General features: G+C 36.4%; 2 protein-coding genes across 3 annotated transcripts in view; both read left to right on the top strand.

Annotated features, from left to right (window-relative positions):
• Saraf (store-operated calcium entry associated regulatory factor) overlaps nucleotides 1-22421 on the top strand; it is a 735200-nt gene that overhangs the window by 171490 nt on the left and 541289 nt on the right. The window lies entirely within an intron of this gene.
• The window catches only part of Tex15 (testis expressed 15, meiosis and synapsis associated), a 72427-nt gene that overhangs the window by 19784 nt on the left and 30222 nt on the right, over nucleotides 1-22421 (top strand). For both annotated transcript variants that reach the window (XM_051182251.1, XM_051182250.1), the window contains exons 2-3: nucleotides 15273-15420; nucleotides 22109-22274. In XM_051182251.1, coding sequence (XP_051038208.1) covers nucleotides 15285-15420; nucleotides 22109-22274 — 302 coding nt within the window. In that variant the 5' untranslated portion in view covers nucleotides 15273-15284. The remainder of the gene's footprint in view (nucleotides 1-15272; nucleotides 15421-22108; nucleotides 22275-22421) is intronic.

Here is a 22421-nt window from a genome sequence, read left to right on the forward strand (position 1 = left end):
GGAATTATCTTTATTAAAAACCCGTGGTTGATGTCGCTCTGTTGTAGCAGTGTCCTGATGGGTGACTTTTTTCCTGTCCAGGAGTTTTGTTTGTCATTCTTTTGCCATTCCAGTTTTATAACTTTATATGACCTTTAGTGACTAAAGTTCATACCCATATTTACTGTATGGTTTTGAAGTGGTTCCTAGTGTACAAATTGCCCAACTGTAAAAGTTGTCTATGAATCTTCATCCTCATTACATTTTTTTTTCTTTTTTTTTGGGGGGGGGACAGCAGTATGTGATCTAGCATGGGCTAGAGCCTATGCCATTGCACAAACTGGGAAAATCTTTTTCCTTGTTGGCAAGGATTTTCAGATCTCTTTGGAGGGTAAAGGGCATGCATCATGAAGCCCACTCCTTTAATGCATTTATTCATGTTGTGATGGAGTTATTCTTGTGTCACTGTCTGACTGGTGACAGGGAATACTTTTCTCTGTGGAGGTAACTCTTCCAGGCCTAAACTGGAGATGAGGAATGTAAAAGATGTGGAAAGGAAAAGTCATCAAATTATAGTTATGTGTCACACATACAGTTAATACTAAGTATTATTATTGTTATTGTTGGTTTTTCAAGGCAGGGTTTCTCTGTATTGCTTTGGAGCCTGTCCTTGGACCTAGCTTGGACCTAGAGCAGGCTGGCCTCAAACTCACATGCCTCTGCTTCCTGGGTACTGGGATTAAAGGCCTGCCTTTGAATTACTTGCTGTCCTGGTTCTGCCTTCCCAGAATTGAGAACAGACATGACCTACCATGCATGCCTGCCCTGACATTTTATTTTTATATGTCAGTCCTTTTTCTTATTACCATAGTACATGACTATGCCCAACTGTTTCCTATTTTCATTTTTACATTTTTTTTTTTTTTTAGATCTTTTGGGCACTTTATTAAAATCCTTGAATAAAACATAGACAAAATAGTAAATCAAAGTCTAAAATACATAGTAGCAATTTTTTTAAAAAATTGATCTACAGATGTGCTTTAAATATCTTTAAGTTTTCTTGAGTGGTTTACATGGAGAGAAGAGAAACTCTAGAATTTTTAATACGTCTCAAAGTTTGATATTTTATTAATAAAAATGGATTTCCTTGAAGAATGTATTAACATTTTAATAAATTAGTATACATTTTACAACATTTTACCATGTAATGGTTAGTTTTTGTTATCCTGACATTAAAATATGAAGTCAAAATTGTCTCATTTCATAATAGCATAAAGATAATTATAGTAGATCTATCTTTAGGATAGAAACTAATCACAGCTGTTTAATGTTTTCATAGTACAGAAATGCAAATTAAGGTTTAAATGCCCTTGCCTAATATTTAAGGACTGGATTGGGATGGTATAGTGCTTTAGAATCCAGACTAAGGCAGCAAGCTGGACCTGAAAATGAATTTGCCATACTTGAGTATGGGCAAGTTCCCTAAGCTTTTTCAATCTGTTATCTTCTGATAATGAGAATGTAAAATGGGGTACCAATATATAAGTACATATACCATATACTGTGCAGAGTATTGTAATAACTTTACTGTGAATTTATTCAAAATTAATAGTACTTAGTGTTTAGTGGCTTCATGTGTTAAATGCTAGGGCAGGTGCTTCTGCTATGTCATAATGTAATTTTATTTCATTAGAAGTTGTATAAATGGTGAACTGAGTGAACTCATTAGCAGATGAGACTATATGACGGGAAGAGAAAGAAAAAAAACATAATGAAAGAAAAGGAGCGGAGGGATTTGAGAGATGCAAGAGACAAAAAAATGAATAACATGGACTACAAAGAGATAATTCTGGGGGTGGTTTTTTTTTTTTTTCATCATTTCCTATATCCTCTCTCTTTCGCTTTTAAATAGATGCTCCTTGCTCCTTCCTGTGTGCACTGAATCCTGATTATAACTGTATAATACAGATACTGTTGCAGAGTAGTATTTCAAATCATGACTTTGTTACTGTTTTTCAAGTTGTGGAATGATTTGTTTTAAAACTTCTTTAGCTGATTGGTTCTCATTTATGAATAGGTTTTCAGTAGAGGAAGACACATGAATGTATTTTGGGAAAGTATATTAGAATATTTTTAAAGTAGATGGTGTTAGTATTCAGGCATCTGTACTGGCCTGTCCTTAGGGTTCTGACAGGGTACATCGTCAGCTGCAGTCTCTAAGAGCACCACCTGTGCATATTCACTGTGTTCCCTTTTAAAAGGGCCCTGACCACCTCCCATCCCTCTCTCCTCTCCTCTCCTCCCTCTGTTCTCACTCCCCTCCCCTCCCCTCCTCTCCTCTCTTTCCTCCTCCCTCCTTTCCTCTCCTCTCCTCCCTCCTCTGTTCTCTCTCTTTCTCTCTCCTTCTTTCTTTTTCCCCCTCTTTCCTCTCCTGCTGCTCCTGTCTCCAGAGGCTGGTCTCTCCCCTCCCTGTTTCCCTTTTTATGATCCCTTTCCCTAATTTAAAAAACAAAACAAAAGAACCCTCTGCTTGAACCTTGTCAAATGGGGTCTTTCTCTCAATGCACTGCTTTTCTTAAATTACAACAGATGGTAAATACTATTGAGTACTATCTCAGTCCATTTAGGCTGCTATAATATCCCATGAATAGGGTAACCTGTAAACAACAGAAATGTACTTCTCAGCTTTGCATGGTGGTGTTTATGTTAACTACATTACTCAAGAGACTGAATGAAGCAGGAGGCTCTTGAGTTCAAGGCCAGCCTTGGTTACATAAAGAGACTCTGTATTTAAATGTACATTATGTATTTCCAACAGTTCTGAGAACTGTCAAATCCAGAGTTAAAGCAACAACAGATTCCTTGTCTGACCAGCTTTTTCATACACGACATATCACCACATCTTCATGGGGTAGAATAAACTTCTCAGACTTCCCTAACTCCTTTGTGTGTCTTAAAATAGCATTAATCTGGGACTAGAGAGATAGCTCAGTAGTTACTGTTCTTGTAGAGAGAGAAACCAAGTCATGCAGTTCACAACTATCTGTAACTCCAGTTCCATGGGTTCCTGATACCACCAGGCACCCACACATACATACACATAATTAAAACAAAATATCAGTCTCATTTGATGAAGCCTTATAAAGACTACCTCTTAGTACTGTTAACATCAGTTGTTAGGTTCAGTATACATATTTGGGAGGATACAATTAGACCACATTATATACTTAATTTCACAAGGAATTGTATTTTGCATGGGAAATAGAAAAATTGGGTAAAGAAAGATAAGTAGAGAAGACTGGGCTATTTATAATTAGCATTAATATAAGAAATAATGTTCATAAAGTCAAGTTGGTATCCTGGTACTGCTTAGGATGTTTGTGGTTAGAGTTTGCTCTTGGACACAGTATATAAATAAGAGAAGAAAGTATTTTGCAGCCAGATTACTTAAATTTATTTATTTTCTGTATGCATACCACAGTGCATGTGTGAAAGTCAGAGGGCAACTTGAAGGCGTCAGTTCTCATTTTCCACCCAGGGCTCAAACTTAGGTTATCAGGGCTGGCAGCAAGCACTTTCACCTGCTGAGTCATCTCTCTGACACAAGTTTTATATTTTTAATCAAAAGTAATGTTAAAGAATTTTGTTCACCTACATACAGATTAAATTACTTTTTATTTATTTTTGGTTTTTTTGAGACAGGGTTTCTCTGTATTGCTTTGGAGCCTGTCCTGGAACTAGCTCTGTAGACCAGGCTGGCCTCGAACTCACCTGCCTTGCCTCCTGAGTGCTGGGATTAAAGGCGTGTGCCATCACTGACCGGTTGATTAAATGATTTTTAAATATTAATTCTAAAGATGAGATTCACTATCATGGTGGAGGTTGAATCAATTGTTGACAAACAGAAAAAAGTACTATAAGTACAGAGAGGAATACTCAAATACTTTTAGCTATTGGAAAGGTGGGAGAGAATTGGAGGTGACTAACTTAGGGGAGGACCTCAGCTTGCACATAATGTTAGCTTCTCACATATTCCTGTATGTGGACCCATAGAATCTGAAAGTAGTTGGAAGCTGATGAGGTTGATGTAAGAGCAGCAACCTATCACAATTTCTAACTACACAATTTACCGAAGCCTAGATGAGAAGATCAGCATTTAGCCAACTGCAAAGATGGGACAAACTCCTGTCTACTCAGTTCTTGTACAGAATGCTTTCTACTTGATTTTAAACTGTTTCTGAGAATTGGAGGGAAAACTACATTTTTATTCTACTTAGCATGGTTCCCAAAACAAATCAGGTGAGGCTTTGCTACCACTCCACTTGGTACATTCATTCCATCACCAAATAATGTCAACGCTATTTACTATGAATTCATAACAGTGTAGACATAATTGTACATTTTAGGGTCTTGGGCTTTCTCTTATACATACTTTCATTGAATTTGTTCTTTGATAGTGCCATACATGTATAAAATGCATTTTGATTACTGTAACCCTTTCCTATTCTGACCCCCTATAGATTCCTGATCCTCTCAATAAATAGTTCCCTTTCAAACTTTCTAGAGTTTTGGAGTTTTGACTCTGTTTGGAACTACCCATTGGCATCATCAGTGGGGACACAACTAAAGACAATGACTGTTCCTCCTCCAGAATTCATCAGTAGCTGATAGTTCAGCTTAGAAATTTTGTACTCTGTGTCCCTGATTATTTGTATGTCCAGCCGTATAACCTGTTGAATGCAGCCATAGTTGATGCGGCTAACTTTCTGGGAAAGTCATGATAAGGATACTGACTTTAAGCATACAGTGTATACCCTCTAAATGTTGTAAACATAAAGCACAAGTGCTGACAAAACGGGACCATTCTCTCAGGAGTTAAGATGCCTTTTGTTTTTTATTTTATGTTTTGTGCACATACTGAGCACTTTGAACAGATGTGCCACAGCATGTGGAGGTCAGAGGACTACTTGGTGGAGTCAATTCTGTCTTTTATCTTTATGTGGGTTCCAGGGATCAACTTCAATCACTAGCTTGTACAACAAGCTTCATTATCCAGTGAGTGCTCTCTCTAGCCCTGTGTTGACTTCTCTTTCTAGACTTTTGCTTTTAGAATAGTGCATTAAGTCAACTACTAGAATTTTGTGTTTTTGCTATAAGCCTTTGTCTCTGGACGACAGCAATACCTCCCAGAGAAGTAGAATTAAGCAAAAAAGTTTTTCTCCAGGAGCACAATCTTCACATGGTATTTTTCTTAAAGATTCTGAGAAACGAGTGTCAAAGCAAATATGATAGTAGGAAAGATAAAAAATAGTCTGATAGATTCTAATGACTATTTAAAATTTAAACCATGATAAATCTAAGCTTTATAAAAATTGTTCTGCATTCCAATATTAACAATATTAACAATATCTTCTTTCCCAAGTTCCAAGTCACATATGACCAGATCTCATATTGTAAGACTTGAAAGAGAATGAAGGATAGGCTCGAATAAGTTGCTACAAAGTGAGTAAATTGAAGAGAGAGAGAATTTCACAAGAATGGATCTGTAGACCCTAGAATAACCTTCACATTTACAGTAACATTTACATTTATATTGCGAGAGGGTATGTAATCCTGACTACATGAATGTTTAATCTGATGTTCCAGCCAGGTCCTTCTCCTTGAATTGGTCAAAAAAATCAGACTTAATAAGTAAGAGTATTAACAGATAAATCTTGCTGATTGATAGTAAGGTGAGTAAGGTGGCTTTGACTTGTTCCTTATTTTTTCTCTCTGATTTCTCAGCATTTTCCTCTATATCTGACTCTGGGTTTTTATTGTTTAGGCCAGTTAAGAACTCCATTTATACTGGACCCTTTAGGAAAGCCTAGTTTCAGGCTTGTAGTCATTGGAAGATAATCACCCACATCTAGTTGAACAGACATTTGATAGTCAATTACTCAATTCTGTTTTAGCCTGGAGCATTGTATTTTATACACCTGTATTTTTGTCTGAGTCTCTCTTTTTACTTTGTCATAGAACTGACCTTGCTGACTAAGGGTCAGTGCAAGCTGCCTATAGAAGATCATCTAAAGCCTCTGGTTTAGTGCGTCTTGGGTGCTTTAACAAAATATCACAAATGGGTCAACTCTAAAAGAACCGAGGTTTGCTTTTTGTAGTTGGGAAGTTAGAGAAGTCTTTCAAGCTGCTGGAAGAAAGAATACATTGTGAAGGACATTTGCTTGGGCACACTGTCTTCACTGTGAAAGGTGTAAAGCAGGTCTGTGGACACCTCCCATTCAGGTGATGAGGGCATTAATCCCATTCAGGGAGGCACACGTGACAAGCCCTATTTCCTTCTAAAGGTCCCATCTCTGCAGTCTGACATCTTTATAGTTTACCTCTAATGTTTAGATCTTGAACCCATTTGGGGTTAATCCTGAATGCAGTTTAAGGTCCAACTTCTTTCCTCCACATGTAGATAACTAATTTTCCTGGGTTTGTTTCAAAACTGTCCTCTGAAATGGGATTGGCATCCTTGTAGAAGATCTTATTCCATGTGCTGATATATTATTTATGATTTATTAAAGCTTGCCTGAGGGTTCAGAAAGCAAAGCTAGCCACAAGTCCTAGAAGTCAGGCAATGGTGATACACACCTTTAATCCCAGCAGCCATTCTAGCTAGCCATAGAGCCAAGTGGTGGTGGCACACACCTTTAATCCCAGGACTCACATGACAAGCAGATGAATCTCTGTTAGTTTAAGGCCACACTGGGCTACATGAAATTGACCCAGTCTAAAAGAGAAACAGCTCACACAAAGGTGTTCTCAGCACTTGAAATCACACGCCTTTAATCCCAGCACTAGGGAGATGTAAAAGGAAGAAACAAAGGGTTTGTGAGAGATTTATTGCCCTTCCATTCTGAGGACAGGCCAGCCCTTTCAGTCCAAGGTAGAGGTAAGAGCTAGTGGCCGGCTGCTTTGCTTTTCTGATCTTCAGCTTGAACCCCAGTATCAGCCTCTGGATCTTTTATTATTATTGTTACAATTTCATGTGCAATGAAGGTTGATTTTGGACCTCTTGGTTATGGTTCATTGGCTTAGATGTTTGCCAGGCTCCAAACAATAGGAAATTATGGAAATGAATAATTATTAAATAACAATATATGTATACATATATGTATACATAAATATATGCATGTATACTTTACATGTTAAGTATATACATACATATAATGCAGAAAACAAAGCATTATAAAAGAAATAACTCAGACAAAAAAGACCAAGTTCATATGAATAGAATTAAGATGATGACAGCTGGGTGTTGTTGGTTCGTGCCCTAATCTCAGCATTTGGGAGGCAGAGGCAGTCAGATCTCTGAGTTTGAGGCCAGAGTGAGTTCCAGGACAGCCTCCAAAACAATACAGAGAAACCCTGTCTCAAAAAACAAACAAAAAAAGATGGTGACATTACCAGATAAAAGTATATTTAGGGCCAGTGAGCTGGTTTAGCCAATAAAAAATGTTTGGTTTGCAAACTTAATGACCTCAGTTTGATCTCTGGAACTCAATGTGGAAGAAAAACACTAGTGCCTGAAAGATGTCCTCTGACCCCTACATCTATGCTGTGGCACAAATGCACCCATACAACATAATACCATTCACACCCACACAAATGAGTAGTTTAAAATTACATTTATTTTACATTTAAAGAAATAACAGTGTTAGGAGGCTGGAAAATCAGGTTCAAGGTCATCCTTAGTTACATGTAGAGTTGGAGGCCAGACTGGCTACATATAAGACCCGGTCTAAAAACAAAAACAAAAAAATTTAAAAGAAACACGTGTGCCTCACATAAATGAAAATAGTAATAATGAAAAAATTTAAGCTCAGCAGTTTGTGGGCAGTCTGGTTTACTCAAAGATGAGGGAAAATACCGATAAGTTCAATGACCTGGGTTTGAGCCTTAGGACCCACATGATGGAAAGACAGAAGGAAATCAGTTCCTAAAACTTGTACTTTGACAAACTTGTAGACACACGTGGTAGGGGGTTGCAAATAAATTAATTTAAAATTTTCAAACATTGACTATTTTTATTTCATGTGTGTATATGAGGCTGAGTGAGTTTATATGCATTACATGTATGTGCCCTTAGAGGTCAGAGAGAATAAGGTCTCCTGGAACTGGGAGTTAGAGGGTTTTGAGCTGCCTTATATGGGTGCTGAGAACCAAACCCTGCTCTTGTAAGAATAGTATGTCCTTATGTCCTTTTGGTTGTGCTTCAGGAGTTTGGTTGAAGAGGGGGAAGAAGGATCATGTGACATGAACAAGGAGGTCAAGACCACAATGGGGAAAACCACAGAGAGCTGACCCAAGCTAGAGGAAGCTCATAGACTATGGACTGACAGCTTGGGAACCTGTATGGGACTGAACTAGAGCCTCTGAATGTGAATGACAGTTACATGACTTGAACTGTTGAAAGGGCCCCTGGCAGTGGGGCTCGGACCTGTTCTGGGTGCATGAATTGGGGGGGGGGAGCAATGAATGGACAGACTTGTTCCTGTCTCACTCAAATTGGAATGTCAGATTTTGTTGATTCCCCAAGGAAGGCCTTAACCCCTCTGAGGAGTAGATGGGGCGTTAGGAATGGGGGAGGCAGGAGAAGGAGAATGGGGTTGGTATGTAAAATGAAAATTTTTTTGAATAAAAAAAAAATGTGCTTTTAACTACTTGACCATTTCTCCAGCCCTATAGTTTCTTTAAAAACTCATTAGTCTGTCAGATTACAATCCACTGAAGAAACAGTGAACTAGATTTGAGATATGAATAAGGGGTTTAGAAACCTTGAGGGAAAGGGTAGATATTTGAATGTAAGTATTTAGGTACCACAACAATCAAAATACAAATTGCTAAGAGTGTCATACAACATTTTTCTTTTAATTATGTTTGGTGTGTGTGTGTGCATGTCTGTTGTATCTGTGTGTAATTGTACATACACAGTGAGCATATGAATTCCAGAGTACAATATAGGAATCAATGCTCTTCATCCTCCATGTGGGATATGGGAATTGAACTCAGGTTGTCAGGCTCAGGAGCAGATAGTCACTTGGTGACTCTGTCACCATCCTGTCATAAGCTTTAAAAGATGCTAAGCCTTTCAAGAAATCCCGTCAAATACTTTGCCTAGAATATCACCAAAAATATGTGAAATTTCAGACATAGTATTTTTAAAACTACAAGAGAAAAGCATCCACAAATTAGTGACAACTAGATTGGAAATTATTAGATTGATTGAAATAGGGTCTTTCTATGTAGATAAGGCTGTATTGGAATTCACATCATCCTGTGGACATGAACCACATCCTCACCAAGTATCACACCAAGCTTGAAAATTATTTTTCTTACTGAATTTTTTCAGACCATATTTTAATGTATTTTCCTCCCTATACTCCTCCAAGTTCCCCTTCACCTTCCCTCCCATACAACTCCACATCCTTTTTTAAATTTTTGAGATGGTATTTTTAAATTCATTTCCTCCTTCCCTTTGCTCCCTCCATATGCTCTCTTATATTCCTCCCTGCTCTCCTTCAAATTCATGACCTCCTTTTTTCTTAAGTTGATTTAGAGTGCATGAATATATTTATACACACACACACTATATGTGTACATATACATATATGTGTGTGTATATATATATATATCCATCCTTACATATGACTTGATTCATATGTAACATCATAGGATGTTACTTTTATGTAGTATGTTTTTTAGGGTTAATCATTTGGCACTAGACAACTAGTTGTTGGTGTGCTCTTCCCTTGGAAGGACCTCCTCTCCTGCTCCCATTTTTACTGAGTTGCCTATAATTCTTATGTAGGGTTGAGGCCTCTTTTCCCCCATCCGGTTTGGCAACTTTGTTGGTGTTCATATTCAGCCAATATTTGGGTGGCCATGTTGATGAGATTTCATTGGTATAGGGTTCTGATCTTGCTAGGAGACAGTCTCACAGCAAAGTCTCTATTATCTGACGACTAGAGATGTTGAACATTTGTTTCTCAGCTATTTGTGTTTCATCTTTTGAGAACTGTCTGCTTAGTTCTGTACCCCGTTTTTAATTAGTTGTTTTCTTGATGTTCAGGGTTTTGGGGTGTGTGTGTGTGTGTGTGTGTGTGGTACTAACTCTATAGGATATGAAATTTGTAGCGAACTTTTTCCATTCTATAGGCTGCTGCTTTGTCCAAATGTGCTATCCTTTGCCATACAGAAGATTTTCAGTGTTGTGGGTTTCCATTAGTTATTGATCTTGGTGCTAATGGAGTTCTGTTCAGAGAGTCTTTTCTTATGCCAATGAGATCAAGACTCTTCCCTACTTTCTCTTCTACCAGATTCAGTGTATCTGGACTTACATTAGGTCCTTGATGCATTTGGAGTTGAGTTTTGTGCAGAGAGAAAAATGTGGATCTGTTCGGATTCTTCTATATGCAGCCATCCAGTTTGACCAGTACCGTTGAAGATGTGTGTATTTTTGCTTTCACTAAAAGCCAGCTGCCCATGGGTGTGTGAACTTAACATCTGTTGAACATTGTGTCTGTTTTTTATGCTAGTACCATACTGGTTTTTATTACTATTATAGCTCTGTAGTACAGTTTGAGATTGGGGGATAGTGATACCTCCAGCAGTTCCGTTGTTCAGGAATGGTTTCCATATGAAGCTGAAAATTGGTTTTTCAGTTTCTGTGAAGAATTGTGTGGAGATTTTGATAGGGATTGCCATTAAGTCTATGTATCACTTTTGGTAGGATGGCCATTTTTTTTACTATATTAATCCTGGTAGCCCATGAGCATGGGATATCTTGCATTCTCCTGATATTTTCTTTTGTTTCTTTCTTTGGTGTCTCAAAAGTCTTTGTCATGTAAGTCTTTTCACTTGCCTAGAAATACTCCCAAGATACCTTATTTGAAGCTAGAGTGAAAGGTGTTATTTCCCTGATTTCTCTTCTATCATTTGTATGTAAGAGGGCTACAGTTTTGTGTATGTGTGAGAGTTATTTTTTGTATCTAACTACTTTGCTGGAAGTGTTTATCAGCTGTAGGAGAATTCCCCAGTGGAATCTTTAGGGTTCCTTATGTATACTAGCATATCATCTGCAAATAAAGATACTTTTGACTTCTTTCTTTCCATTTTGTGTCCCCTTTATCCCCTTCAGTTGTCTGACTGCTTCTAGCTAAGACTTAAAATATTATATTGAGTAGTTATGGAGAGAGTGGAGATAGCCTTGAACGTGAGTTTAATGGCATTGCTTTTGAGTTTCTATCCATTTAAGTTAATTGACTGTAGCTTGCTGTAATTGCCTGTAGTATGTTTAGGTCTGTCCCTTGTGTCTCTGCTCTATCCAGGACTTTTATCATGAAGGGGTATTTTTGTCAAAGCACTTTCTGCATATTATAAAATGATTATGTGAGTTTTTTTTCTTTCAGTTTGTTTATATGGTAGATTACATTAACATATTTTTGTATGTTAAACTATCCCTGTATTTCTGGGATGGATCATACTTGATCATGGTGAATGACTTTTTTTTTATGTATTCTTGATTCAGTTTGCAAGTATAAGTATTTTATTGAGAATTCTTGCATGTATATTCATAAATTAGTCTATAATTTGTTGTGTTTTTAATGTGGCCTCATAAAACATATTGGGCAATGTCTCTTCTGTTTCAATTTTGTGGAATAATCTGAGGACTGTTGACATTAAGTCATTGGAAGTCTGGTAGAATTCTGTGCTAAAACTCTGACCCTGAACATTTTTTGATTGGCAGACTTTTAATAACTTCTGTTTCACTAGGGGCTATAGGTCTGTTTAAATTGCTTCTCTGATCTTTATTTGGCTTGGGGAAATGTTGTATACTGAGAAAATTAATTTAATTTCAGTTTTCCCAATTTGATGGAGTACATGTTTTTAAAGTGTGTCCTTATGATTCTCTGGATTTCTTCATTCTCTGTTATGACCCTACTGATTTTTCTCAGAGAAATACCTTTTTTGTATTGTTTGTTTCTATTTTATTGACTCCAGCCCTCAGTTTGATTATGTCCTGCCATTTACTCCTTGAGTATGGTTGTTTCTTTTTGCTCTAGAGCTTTCAAGTATACTGTTAACTTACTAGTATGAGAGAGATCTCATTTATAACTAGTAGTCTTAAGAACTTGTGTTTTTGCTTTGTAATGACTGTCTCATAAAAATACAATTAAGTTTTGAGAGAGCCCAACAATGTTTCATCTGTCAACTCCCTCGGGTTGTCCCATGGAACATAATATACACCCCACCCACCCTGACACATGTGTACACACATGCACATAAATATGAGTGTAAAAAATAGATCTTGAGGGGTTAAAAATCTATAAACCAACTCTTCACCTTGAAGAGGGTTTATTTCTTTTGCCAACTACTTGTTTATGAAAAATACATAAACATTCACTATACACACAAGATAATGTGCTGTAAAGGAAAGGTAATGACTTGCCCAAGATCTGATCACTGGTTAATTGTTGAACTAGACATGGACCTATATGTATGCCTCCAAAGACTTGGGTCCTTAGAAAGGAATCAGGTTTACATTTACAATTAGTTTTGTGCAGTTGCTGTGGGTCAGGTCCTGTAACCATGTAGCATAGTTACAGAGAAGTTAGGGACTGCTCAATGCAACATTCTATTTACTTTGCTTGTCATTGGGGTCAGAGCTTTCTCTTGGGAACTGAGCCAGTCTCTGTCACTCCTTGAAATTCATAAGCCTGGGGCACCCAGTCTCACTTTTCCTAGTTACTTTTAAAAGTTCTTCATACATTTTATTTCTTCTGCTTTTCTACTGCAATTCTAGTACACTATTTAATAAGTGGTAAAAGCAGGCATCCTTGTATAATTCTTATATTTCCAGTTTCCTATAGATTTTCAGTAGACTATATATAGTCAGGTTATGAATGTTTCTATTCCTTTGTGGATAAGCTTTATACAGTTTAAGTGAATTTTAATTTCACTTGTTTCTTCTGCATCTGTGTATGTAATAAAAAAGCAAACATGTTTCCTGTTGTTAAATTACCCTTGGTTTTTGGAGATAAGTTTAGATTACGATGATTTATTAATAGTACCTTTCAAAATCTATTTACTACTAAGTTTTTTAAAATAGATTGTCAATTCTTTTTATTTTCTAGATTGAACTTTAATGTTATATTTTCCCAAGGATTTATTTTATCTAATGCTTTAAGTGTATTAGCTCAGATATTCTCATAATATAAACATTTTAAAGGCTGTATGAATAGATAGATGTTTTATTGTTGAGCAACCTATATTTTGGTTCATTTGTTCTTTAGTTCTATATCTGTTGTTCATTACCTTTGATGTTTTTCAAATTTATTCTTTGTCCTACTATTTATTTTTCACATAGGATAGTCATTGTACTTGAGAGGACACCGCAACACAAGGCCTTAGGATTCAAACTTTTTGATCTTACAGAAAGTAAACAATGTATATGTAAATAAATATATGTAATAGTTATAGGACTACTGTGCATATCCTATAATATATGTTAAACATTTTATACAAGAGTGCAAAGATTAATATAAATGTAATGGCTGTGAATTTTATTAATATGACTGAAGTTTAAGAAGTGATATTTACATGAGAAAATTGTTAATTGAAAAGTAACCTATAGCTTAGCCAGTGAACAATATTGAATCCCATTGGTTCTTGAGTTAACATCTTTTGTCAGCTTTAGAATTAGCTTTTTGTGATGTTGTTTCTCTGAATGTGTAATTTAATTATAGTGGCAATATTGAGCACTTTGGCCCTTCAAGTACATTTAACCAACCAACTGCTCTATACCTTATTTGCTGTTAATGATAAACTATGACTAATTGAGAGGTTTCTGTAGTACAAGTTTCTCTAAATTACTCTTCATCACTAAGCTGCCAGGTTTTTACTATAGTTGGATATTGTAAAGATATTCTTGTTGGTTTGAGACAGGGCCATACTTACTATGGAGTCCTGGCTGTCCTAGAATTGTAGACTAGGCTGGCAATAAATTTACAGAGATCTGCCTGTCTCTAAGGTACTCTTGTTAGGAGGAACTAGCTCACTAGTGTTTGCCACTGTGAATAGATGAAGGCAAGGCTTATTTTCTTGTTTATTTCCTATTTATGGTTGGAACATTGCAAGATCGCCTATGGAGAGCACAGAAAGTAGAGACTAAGAGATCGTCTGTAAACCTTTTGTGACTTGTCTACAGAATCTTATCATCTCATAACTTGAATTATGATTTAATGTTTGAGCTGAGCATTTGTCACCAAGCAGTTCATGAACCATATTATGAGAAGGTTAAAAAAAAAAAAAAAAAAAAATATATATATATATATATATATATATATATATATATATATATATATATATATATAAATTCCCTTGTATGGAAGTACCATAACTTCAATAGCTAGTTTGATTTCAATTTTGAAAGATAAAGAATATTAAGTGTTTGAGGGACTGGAGAGATAGCTTAGCAATTCAGAGCAATTGTTGCTCTTCCCTAGGTCCCAAGTTTGGTTCCCAGCACCCACATGGCAGCTCACAACAATCTCTTAACTCTATTCAAATGCCTACTTCTGATCTCAGTGGACCTGCATATATGAATGCAGGCAATATACCCATATACATAATATAATGAAATTTTAAAAAGAAAAAAATCTGAGGAATGTGGTGAACTGGAGGGAGGAGGGGAGGATAGAAAAAAAAGGAAAGGAGGAATTTCTTCATTAATACTGGTATAATGTGGAGTCTGAGTTAAACATTGTAGCCTATGGAGAAAAGTGTAGAGATGGTCATCAATAAGCAACTCATAAGTTTCTCATAAAGGTAGACATTGTGATTTAAGAAAGTTGTAATAATAAAATATATAAAATGAACCTTTACAAAACAGAATATTTAACAAGAATTTTACCATACTTAAAAAAAAATCATTATTGGTGGAAGTTTTTAAGCTTTGGGGGAATGGAGAGCTTTTTGGCCAATCATTTGCAATCCAATTACAAGACAATGACCTATTTTTAAAACTTTAAAAGGTATAACATATAAAATAATATATTTTGAATTTATTCATTTCGATTTGGGGTAACCTGGCAAATTGCAATTGATACTGTTTGACAGTGTGACTAAGAATATGTCATTACTCAGTTTTCCCTGGGAGCTTTCGGATTATTGCCACGCTGTACTACTCTACTTCCACGGAGAGGTAAGAAGCATATCTAATCTTTATAACTTGGGGTTGATTCTAGGCCACCAACAAAATGGAAGTGAAAGAGAATGATAAGTATAAAACATGGAGGTCGAGCCCAGACAGTGAATCTTCATGGACTACTGTTGCAGATGCCAGTTCTGGGAGGAAATTCACCATTCCAAAGATCAGGAAGACAACTGAGAAAGGTAGGATTTCTATACAAGATGATAATTTTTATAAAGACCCTGTTTCTCTAGTTATTCATGTTCGATATTAAACTAGATTAAGTCAAATCTTTGCTTCCCTCAGATATACATGTGCCTCTGATCTCATACAAAATGGAGCAGTCGCAGCTCCCAGTCTCTACACTTGGAGTAATTACACTAAAAACCCTGGATTTTGCATGTAAAAATAAATGTAAGATATATACACACACACACACACACACACACACACACATATAAAGGAACCTCAGGCTAGGGAATAGTGAATGACATGTTTTCTGGGCTTAGTGCTTCCTCAAACCAGACTGATGCCTACCATCTAGAAATACCACTTGGTTCAGGCTTCTCCTGTAAAAAAAAATAAATAAAAATAATTTTATTTGCCATGAAACCAAAAGGTGGGTCAACTTGGAAGATGGGAGCTATTAAGATACTATGCTACTACTATGAAACACAAGGAATTTGGGTGAGGGGCATGACCACTACACCTTTGTCAATAAGTAGAGGAAAGAGACTAGCTGATACACCTTGCCACCAAATGTGGTGCCAGAACAAACTAAGTAGGAGGCCTAGACTATAACAAGATTAGCATTCTCTTCCTTTACCAGGAGTGACCAAGTGGGGAGCCTGGACTTTCCCTCTCTGCCAGCCTGGACTTTACCTCTTTGCCATCCCTTGCCTTATAGCATCAGTAGATTCCATATTCCCCTAACCATAGCTCTGTCTCTTCTTACTAGAGCAGATATGCTAAAAGCAAAATGTAGAGCTTGATCTACAACATCCAGGCAGTCACCCTACCACAAGCCAGTGGCAGCTGAGTAAGTAGGCCACATGCACTTTTCCTGCCTGAAGTAGCATCAGGGCACATCTTGTTGGTGTATGCCCTAGAGAGAACAAGGACTTCAATCCCGCCTGGTAGAATTAGCTGTTCACTTTGACTACCAGCAATTTTCCCAAGCAGCATGGTTTTAGTAAAGACTTGGCTAAAATACAAGGCTAGATATAATAGAACCCAAATGTCCAAGACATAAGAAAATCTTTTTATTTTATCACGTCAGGAAAAATCTCAACTTGAGTTAGAAAAGCTACTTCATAAGCAATCAGTGCCCTGAGTACACCACTTGGGATTATTTGAAAATACTTTGAGTATTTTTTAAATTTCTTCACATAGTGTATTTACCATTTTCTTTCCTTCCCCCAAGTTCTCTCAGGTCTCATCTACCTCCCTACCCACATATATTCATTCTTCCTCTCACTCAAAAAAACATGAGAAGATAAAAAGCACACAAAACCACAGAATCTGTTTTATGTTGGCCAGCTACTCCAGCATGAGGCCTGTCCTTCAATGTGGTTGATATACCCACTGGGTTCACTCCACTGAAGAACACTTCTTTCTCCTAGAAGGAACCTCTTTTAAAATAGCCATCATAAATATGCTTCAGTAAGCAATTACAATCTTGAAACAAATTAAAATACAAACAGAAAATCGCTTCACTTGAAATAAAGTAGGTAATGAAGAGCCAAATAGAAAGAAAGCAGGCTTGTTATACACTCTTGAAAGGAGTCCTAGCAGAGACACAAAAGTCTCTAAAAGTTCAAAGTCTTCCTCTTTACATAGTAATTGAAATAAAAACTCAGTCAGAACCTTATAAAACTTCAAGGAGAAATAGACAAATTCACTATCGTGTTTGAAAATTCAATAACCCTTCCGAAGTGGACACATTCAGCAGATGGAAAATTAGTAAGATTGTAGTAGAAGTGAATACCATTATCAGTCATCTGGATTTAATATATAGTACATTATTCCAGCGATAACATACTACATATTCATCTTAAGCTCACACGAGACACAACAAAAATACCACACCTGTGCCTGAAAGTATACCTCAGACAAAGCCTATTCTTAAATCACAATGAAATTTGAACGCTGAAATAGCAAAGAAGCTAGAAAATCCTAAAGTATTTGAAGATTAAACAGAACATAGCTCAAAGACTAAATAACAAGTACAAATTTAAAGCCCCTTGAACTAAATGGAAATAAAAACACAAGATTTGGGGGTCACAGTAAAAGCAGTGCATAGAGGGGAACGCACAGCATCTGATGCATATATTCAAAGAGAAGGATAAAAGATCAACAACTTAGAATTGCTAAGAAGAGAAGCATCACTACAGATCTCATGGACATTATTATCTTAATATATGTCAATGTGCCCAAATATTTTATACACTAAATAAAATTTACAATTCCTAAAATACACAGTAAACCAAGACTCACACAAGAAATAGATAATAAAAAGTTGCTATCAACTTGTGAGTGGAGGAAAAGGGAGGGGTGAAGAGGAAATCTAGAGGGAGGAAAGAGAAGAGAGAAAGTGATATAACTACTTCAACTTAAAACAGAAAGGAAGGAAGGAAGAAAGGAATTGCAAGTCTGTGAGCCCATCTTTACTCTAATATCAAAACAGGAAAAAACATAACAGACTTTTGCTTTGTTTTTATGTATTTTATCATTAAAAGACATGCAAACACCTCAGTGAATGTTAGGAAGTTAAGTACAACAGTGTGTGAAAAAATTTAGAGTGAATGAGATAGCTTTGTGGGAAAAAAAAACACTTGCCAATGAGCCTGCTGACAAGTTCAGTCTCAGAACCCACATGGCAGAAGGAGAGAACTGACAGTTACAGATCATCCTTTGATCTTCGACATGTGCAGTGGCATTTGTACACACACAAAAATACAAATAAGTGTAATTTTTAAAATTTATTGATTTTTTTTTTTTTTTTTTTTACATTATTAGAAGTTGGGATGTCTCCCTTGGGGGTATAGAACTAATTCAACATTAGAAAATGGAATGTATTTACCAATACATAAAGAAAAAAATGATTACACTTATAGGTACAAACTAGCATTTGCAAAAAAAAAAAATGGCACTTAATAAAGTAAAAATAGAATGTTCCCAGTTTTGTAATACAGGTTTACAATCCTTAATCTGAAATTCTGAAATCCAAAATACCTTGAAAACCAAATTGTTTCAAAACCTAAAACTCTTTAGGTTGCTATCATGATGATGCTTTAACAATTTAGATTTCAGACTTTTGAATAAAGTGATGAGTTCTATCCAGATATACCAAAGTCTGAAAATGTCAGAAATCTGAAATACCTGTCCTCAAGTACTTAGAATAAGGGACAGTCAACATGTGCTTGCAAAAAGCCTACAGTTAATGAATTTAAAATAGTAAAAAACTTGAAGCTTAATTTAAATCCTAAGATCAAATCACAGATTTTTTTTTTCTCCATCCCTTTTCATCTTTATACTGAAAGTCAAGAAATGAAGGTAAGAAGTAAAACTGCCCTTGCTCCTCGATGACATGATTGCTGTTGTTAAAAAAAAAAAAAAAAATCAAAATAATCAACATTTGATGCTCATAAAGCAATTTTAGTGACATGTTGGAATTGAAATTTTAAAAACCCACAGTGCCCATTATATTAGTACCTAAAACATAGTACAATTTCATAGGAGGATAAGAATTAAAATTCTGATGAAAAAAATTAGAAAGACTCCAATGGAGGGATACTTGTTCATATATAGAAAAGCTTACTATGAACAAGTAGTTTTTCACAAGTAGAGTTGTAGATTCATTCCAGGCTATTTTCCCAGCAACTGATGCTGAAATCAACAAATTGATTCTCGAGTGAATATGGAGAGGCAGAAAATTCAGAGAGCCAACTCGGTATTGATGAATAATAGAGTCAGAGGAGTAAAATGACTTAGCAGATTCCTACTGTGAAACTGCAGTAATAAAGGCAGTGTGAAGATGGAAGAAGCAGAGATGGTTAGGTCAGGGTTAACACAATAGCTGAGTATGGGCATATACAAATATAACTGACAAAAGTCCAAAGCAGTTCATTGGGGTGAAGACACTGTTTTTAACAAAGAGTGCAAAAACATGAAGGTAGAAACAAACTTAATGTAACTCACAAAAATCAATTCAAAATATGCCGAACATAAACGTAAACAAAACTATAATATACAGCTGCTGGGCGTGGTGGCATATGCCTTTAATCACATTAGTCAGAGACAGGTAGATCTCCTGGTCCAATGAGTTTACAGGACAGCCAGAGTGACCAGTGTGACCCTGTCTCAAACAGTACCTCAGTGAACTGGCTGATTTTGTGTATCAACTTGACATAAGCTAGAGTTATCAGAAGGAGCCTCAGCTGAGGAACTGCCTCCATATCGAGCTGCAAAGCATTTTCTCAATTAGTGGTCAATGGGGGAGGGGCCCAGCCCATGGTGGTGGTGTCATCCCTGGGCTGGTGGTCCATGGTTCTATAAAAAAAATAAACTGAGCAAGTCAGGGGATGCAAGCCAGTAAGTAATCAGTACCCCTCTATGGCCTTTGTGTCAGCTCCTGACTTGAGTAATAAACAACAATGTGGAAGTATAAGCCAAATAAATTCTTTCCTCCCAGCTTGATTTTTTTTTTTGTTGGTGGTATTTTGTTGCAGCAATAGAAACCCTAAGTAAGACTAATAGCTAACTTTAGGGAAAGTCTAAACTAAATGACCTTAGATTTAACTATAACTCGGTTACAGTGCCAAAGGCATGATCCAAGAAAGTGTTGATTTATCTGTACTTCTGAAATTGAAAATGTGTGCTCTGAAAAGTACTGTCAATGGGATGAAGCACAGGAACCTGGTTAGGTTTACAGTAGTCTTGGTGCTGGCTGCATGATATGAAATAGTGACACCCAGTCTGGTTCTGAAATGGCAAAGCCACCTGATTATTTAGAACTTGGTGCCACTTTGCTGATAGGTGTAGAAATAGGAAAATTTGGGAAGTTTTGCTTGGAGTATAATGCAGAACCTCTATCAGCAGGTGATATAGAGTGGGATTGTATCTATGGACAAGTACAGCAGTGTTTTACTGTCCTTTTGAAATCAATGAGATGGAATAGGCTTTGGAATACATTCAGAAGCACCCTGAGGATCTCAAAGGAACCAGAGGGAAACTCATTAAAAGCCTTCCACAAAATTCAGTTGTAGACAATTACTTTTTTAGTACCATACTAGAGACATTTTGTTCCCTTAAAAAAAAAAAAAACGCTGATCTGAAAAGAGTAACTTGCTGTATTGCCTCCATAGCATTTATAATTGCTTGCAGTTGCCACCAAATTTTTACCAAAGACCCTAACCAGGTCATCAGACAACAACTGATGAGCATATAAAATTAGTCACTATATATCCTTATCATTACAAGACTGTAACTATTGAGAGCAAAACTTTATAAAGCTCAGGAAGTAGAGGCTTTTTAAAAAATGTAAATATTGTTAGATAAAGCTTAAGATTGGTACTACCTGTGTATGTATTTAAGGAGTCCATAAGAGCCCAGAGTAAAGGGAAGTTAGGTATTTATTGGGGGATCACTCACAAATGACAAAGCAAGGTACAGAACCATCGAGATCTTTTGCCTTTAGTCCCTGGTTGCTGCCATACACCTTCCCACCCCAGTCCAAGAGAACCCAGCACTTGTTCCCAGCCCACATGTAGCCTCTGCATCCCACCCCAAAGGGGCTGGCACCTCAAAGACTATTGGCTGAAAGAATCATGTTGTTGATTTCAGATTTTGGAAGTCAAACCCTTATTTGCAATCTGTAAAAACATGAACAAATACCTCAACTTGTATTTCTGTCCTGCACCTCAGTAATGATTCAGAAATTGGAATTGGGTGGGAAGTTTACACATGAACAAGTCCATTGTGTTAAAAGTATTTTAAAGAATTAACTTTGGTTGTAAAGTTTGGATTTTATATAAAAAAATAGAAAGCCACAGATTTTGAGAACCTGTTTTTTTGAGAATCTATGTTTAGGAAACATAAATAAAAGACTTAATTCAATTGTAGAGAGAACCCTAAAATAGATTAAAAGCCTGTTCAAATATGTTAAGAGAAACTTGAGCAAAGGTCATAGAAAATAGTGTATAAAAAGATGGTTTATACCAGGTGGTGGCAGTGGAGGTGATGCACATCTCTAATCCAGCACTCAGGAGGCAGAGAGGCAGGCAGACTGTGAGTTTGAGGCCAGCCTGGGCTACAGTGAGTTCGGGGACAACCAAGGCTGCACAAAAATAACCCTGTCTTTAAAAAAAGATTTACATCATACTGATAACCAAAATTTAGAACACTAATAACAGCAAATGCCGGAGAGGGTATGGGAGGCATACACATTCACTGCTGGTGGGGACACAAAACGCTGCAGCTGTTTTGAAACAGTTCAGCAGTTCAACTGTATTCTTAACATATACCTTATCTTTACATGGGAAATACCAAGAAGTGCTAACAGAAGTTACTGGGTTTATGTAATTATTAATTATCAAAATTGTGGAGTCACTGATTTAAGTTAAAAATTAGTCATTTAGATTCTTGGGCTATCTTATGTCTGTATGTGTTAACCATTGATAACTCTAATAGGTATGTGGAGAAAAACAAGCTAATGTTTTTTCCATACATTAAGTGTAGGAGGTCCACATTACTATGGTACAACCTTAATTGTACATGGTTGCCTTCATTTGTTAATAAAATTTTCAAACTGTCAGCTATGCTGTTGTCATTGTACAGATATGCAGTGTCATTTTAAATGCAAATAACAATTTCCCTCTTCTTTATCTTTAGTTTACTTGTCTTCTTGTTACACCAATACTAGAGAGTATGGCTTCATACATAACAGTCTGAAGCAGTGCAGGCTTGATGTAAGCTGTGACCTGCAGTTCACATGGCAGTTTGGAGATACAAAGCTGGTTCGAAATGAATTTCTCGAAAAACAGTTTTCTGTTAAGAGGTAAGTGTGTGTGGCTGACACATGTTTCAGATTATTTGTTTTTAATCATGGAGTCATGTTAATTTATTTCTGTCACTTGAATGTTAATAAGTATTACTAAGAAAATAAACATACATTTATTTAATAAGAATTACTAAGGAAAAGGTA

This window comes from Phodopus roborovskii, unplaced genomic scaffold, assembly GCF_943737965.1.
Source record: "Phodopus roborovskii unplaced genomic scaffold, PHOROB, whole genome shotgun sequence".
NCBI classification, from domain to species: domain Eukaryota; kingdom Metazoa; phylum Chordata; class Mammalia; order Rodentia; family Cricetidae; genus Phodopus; species Phodopus roborovskii.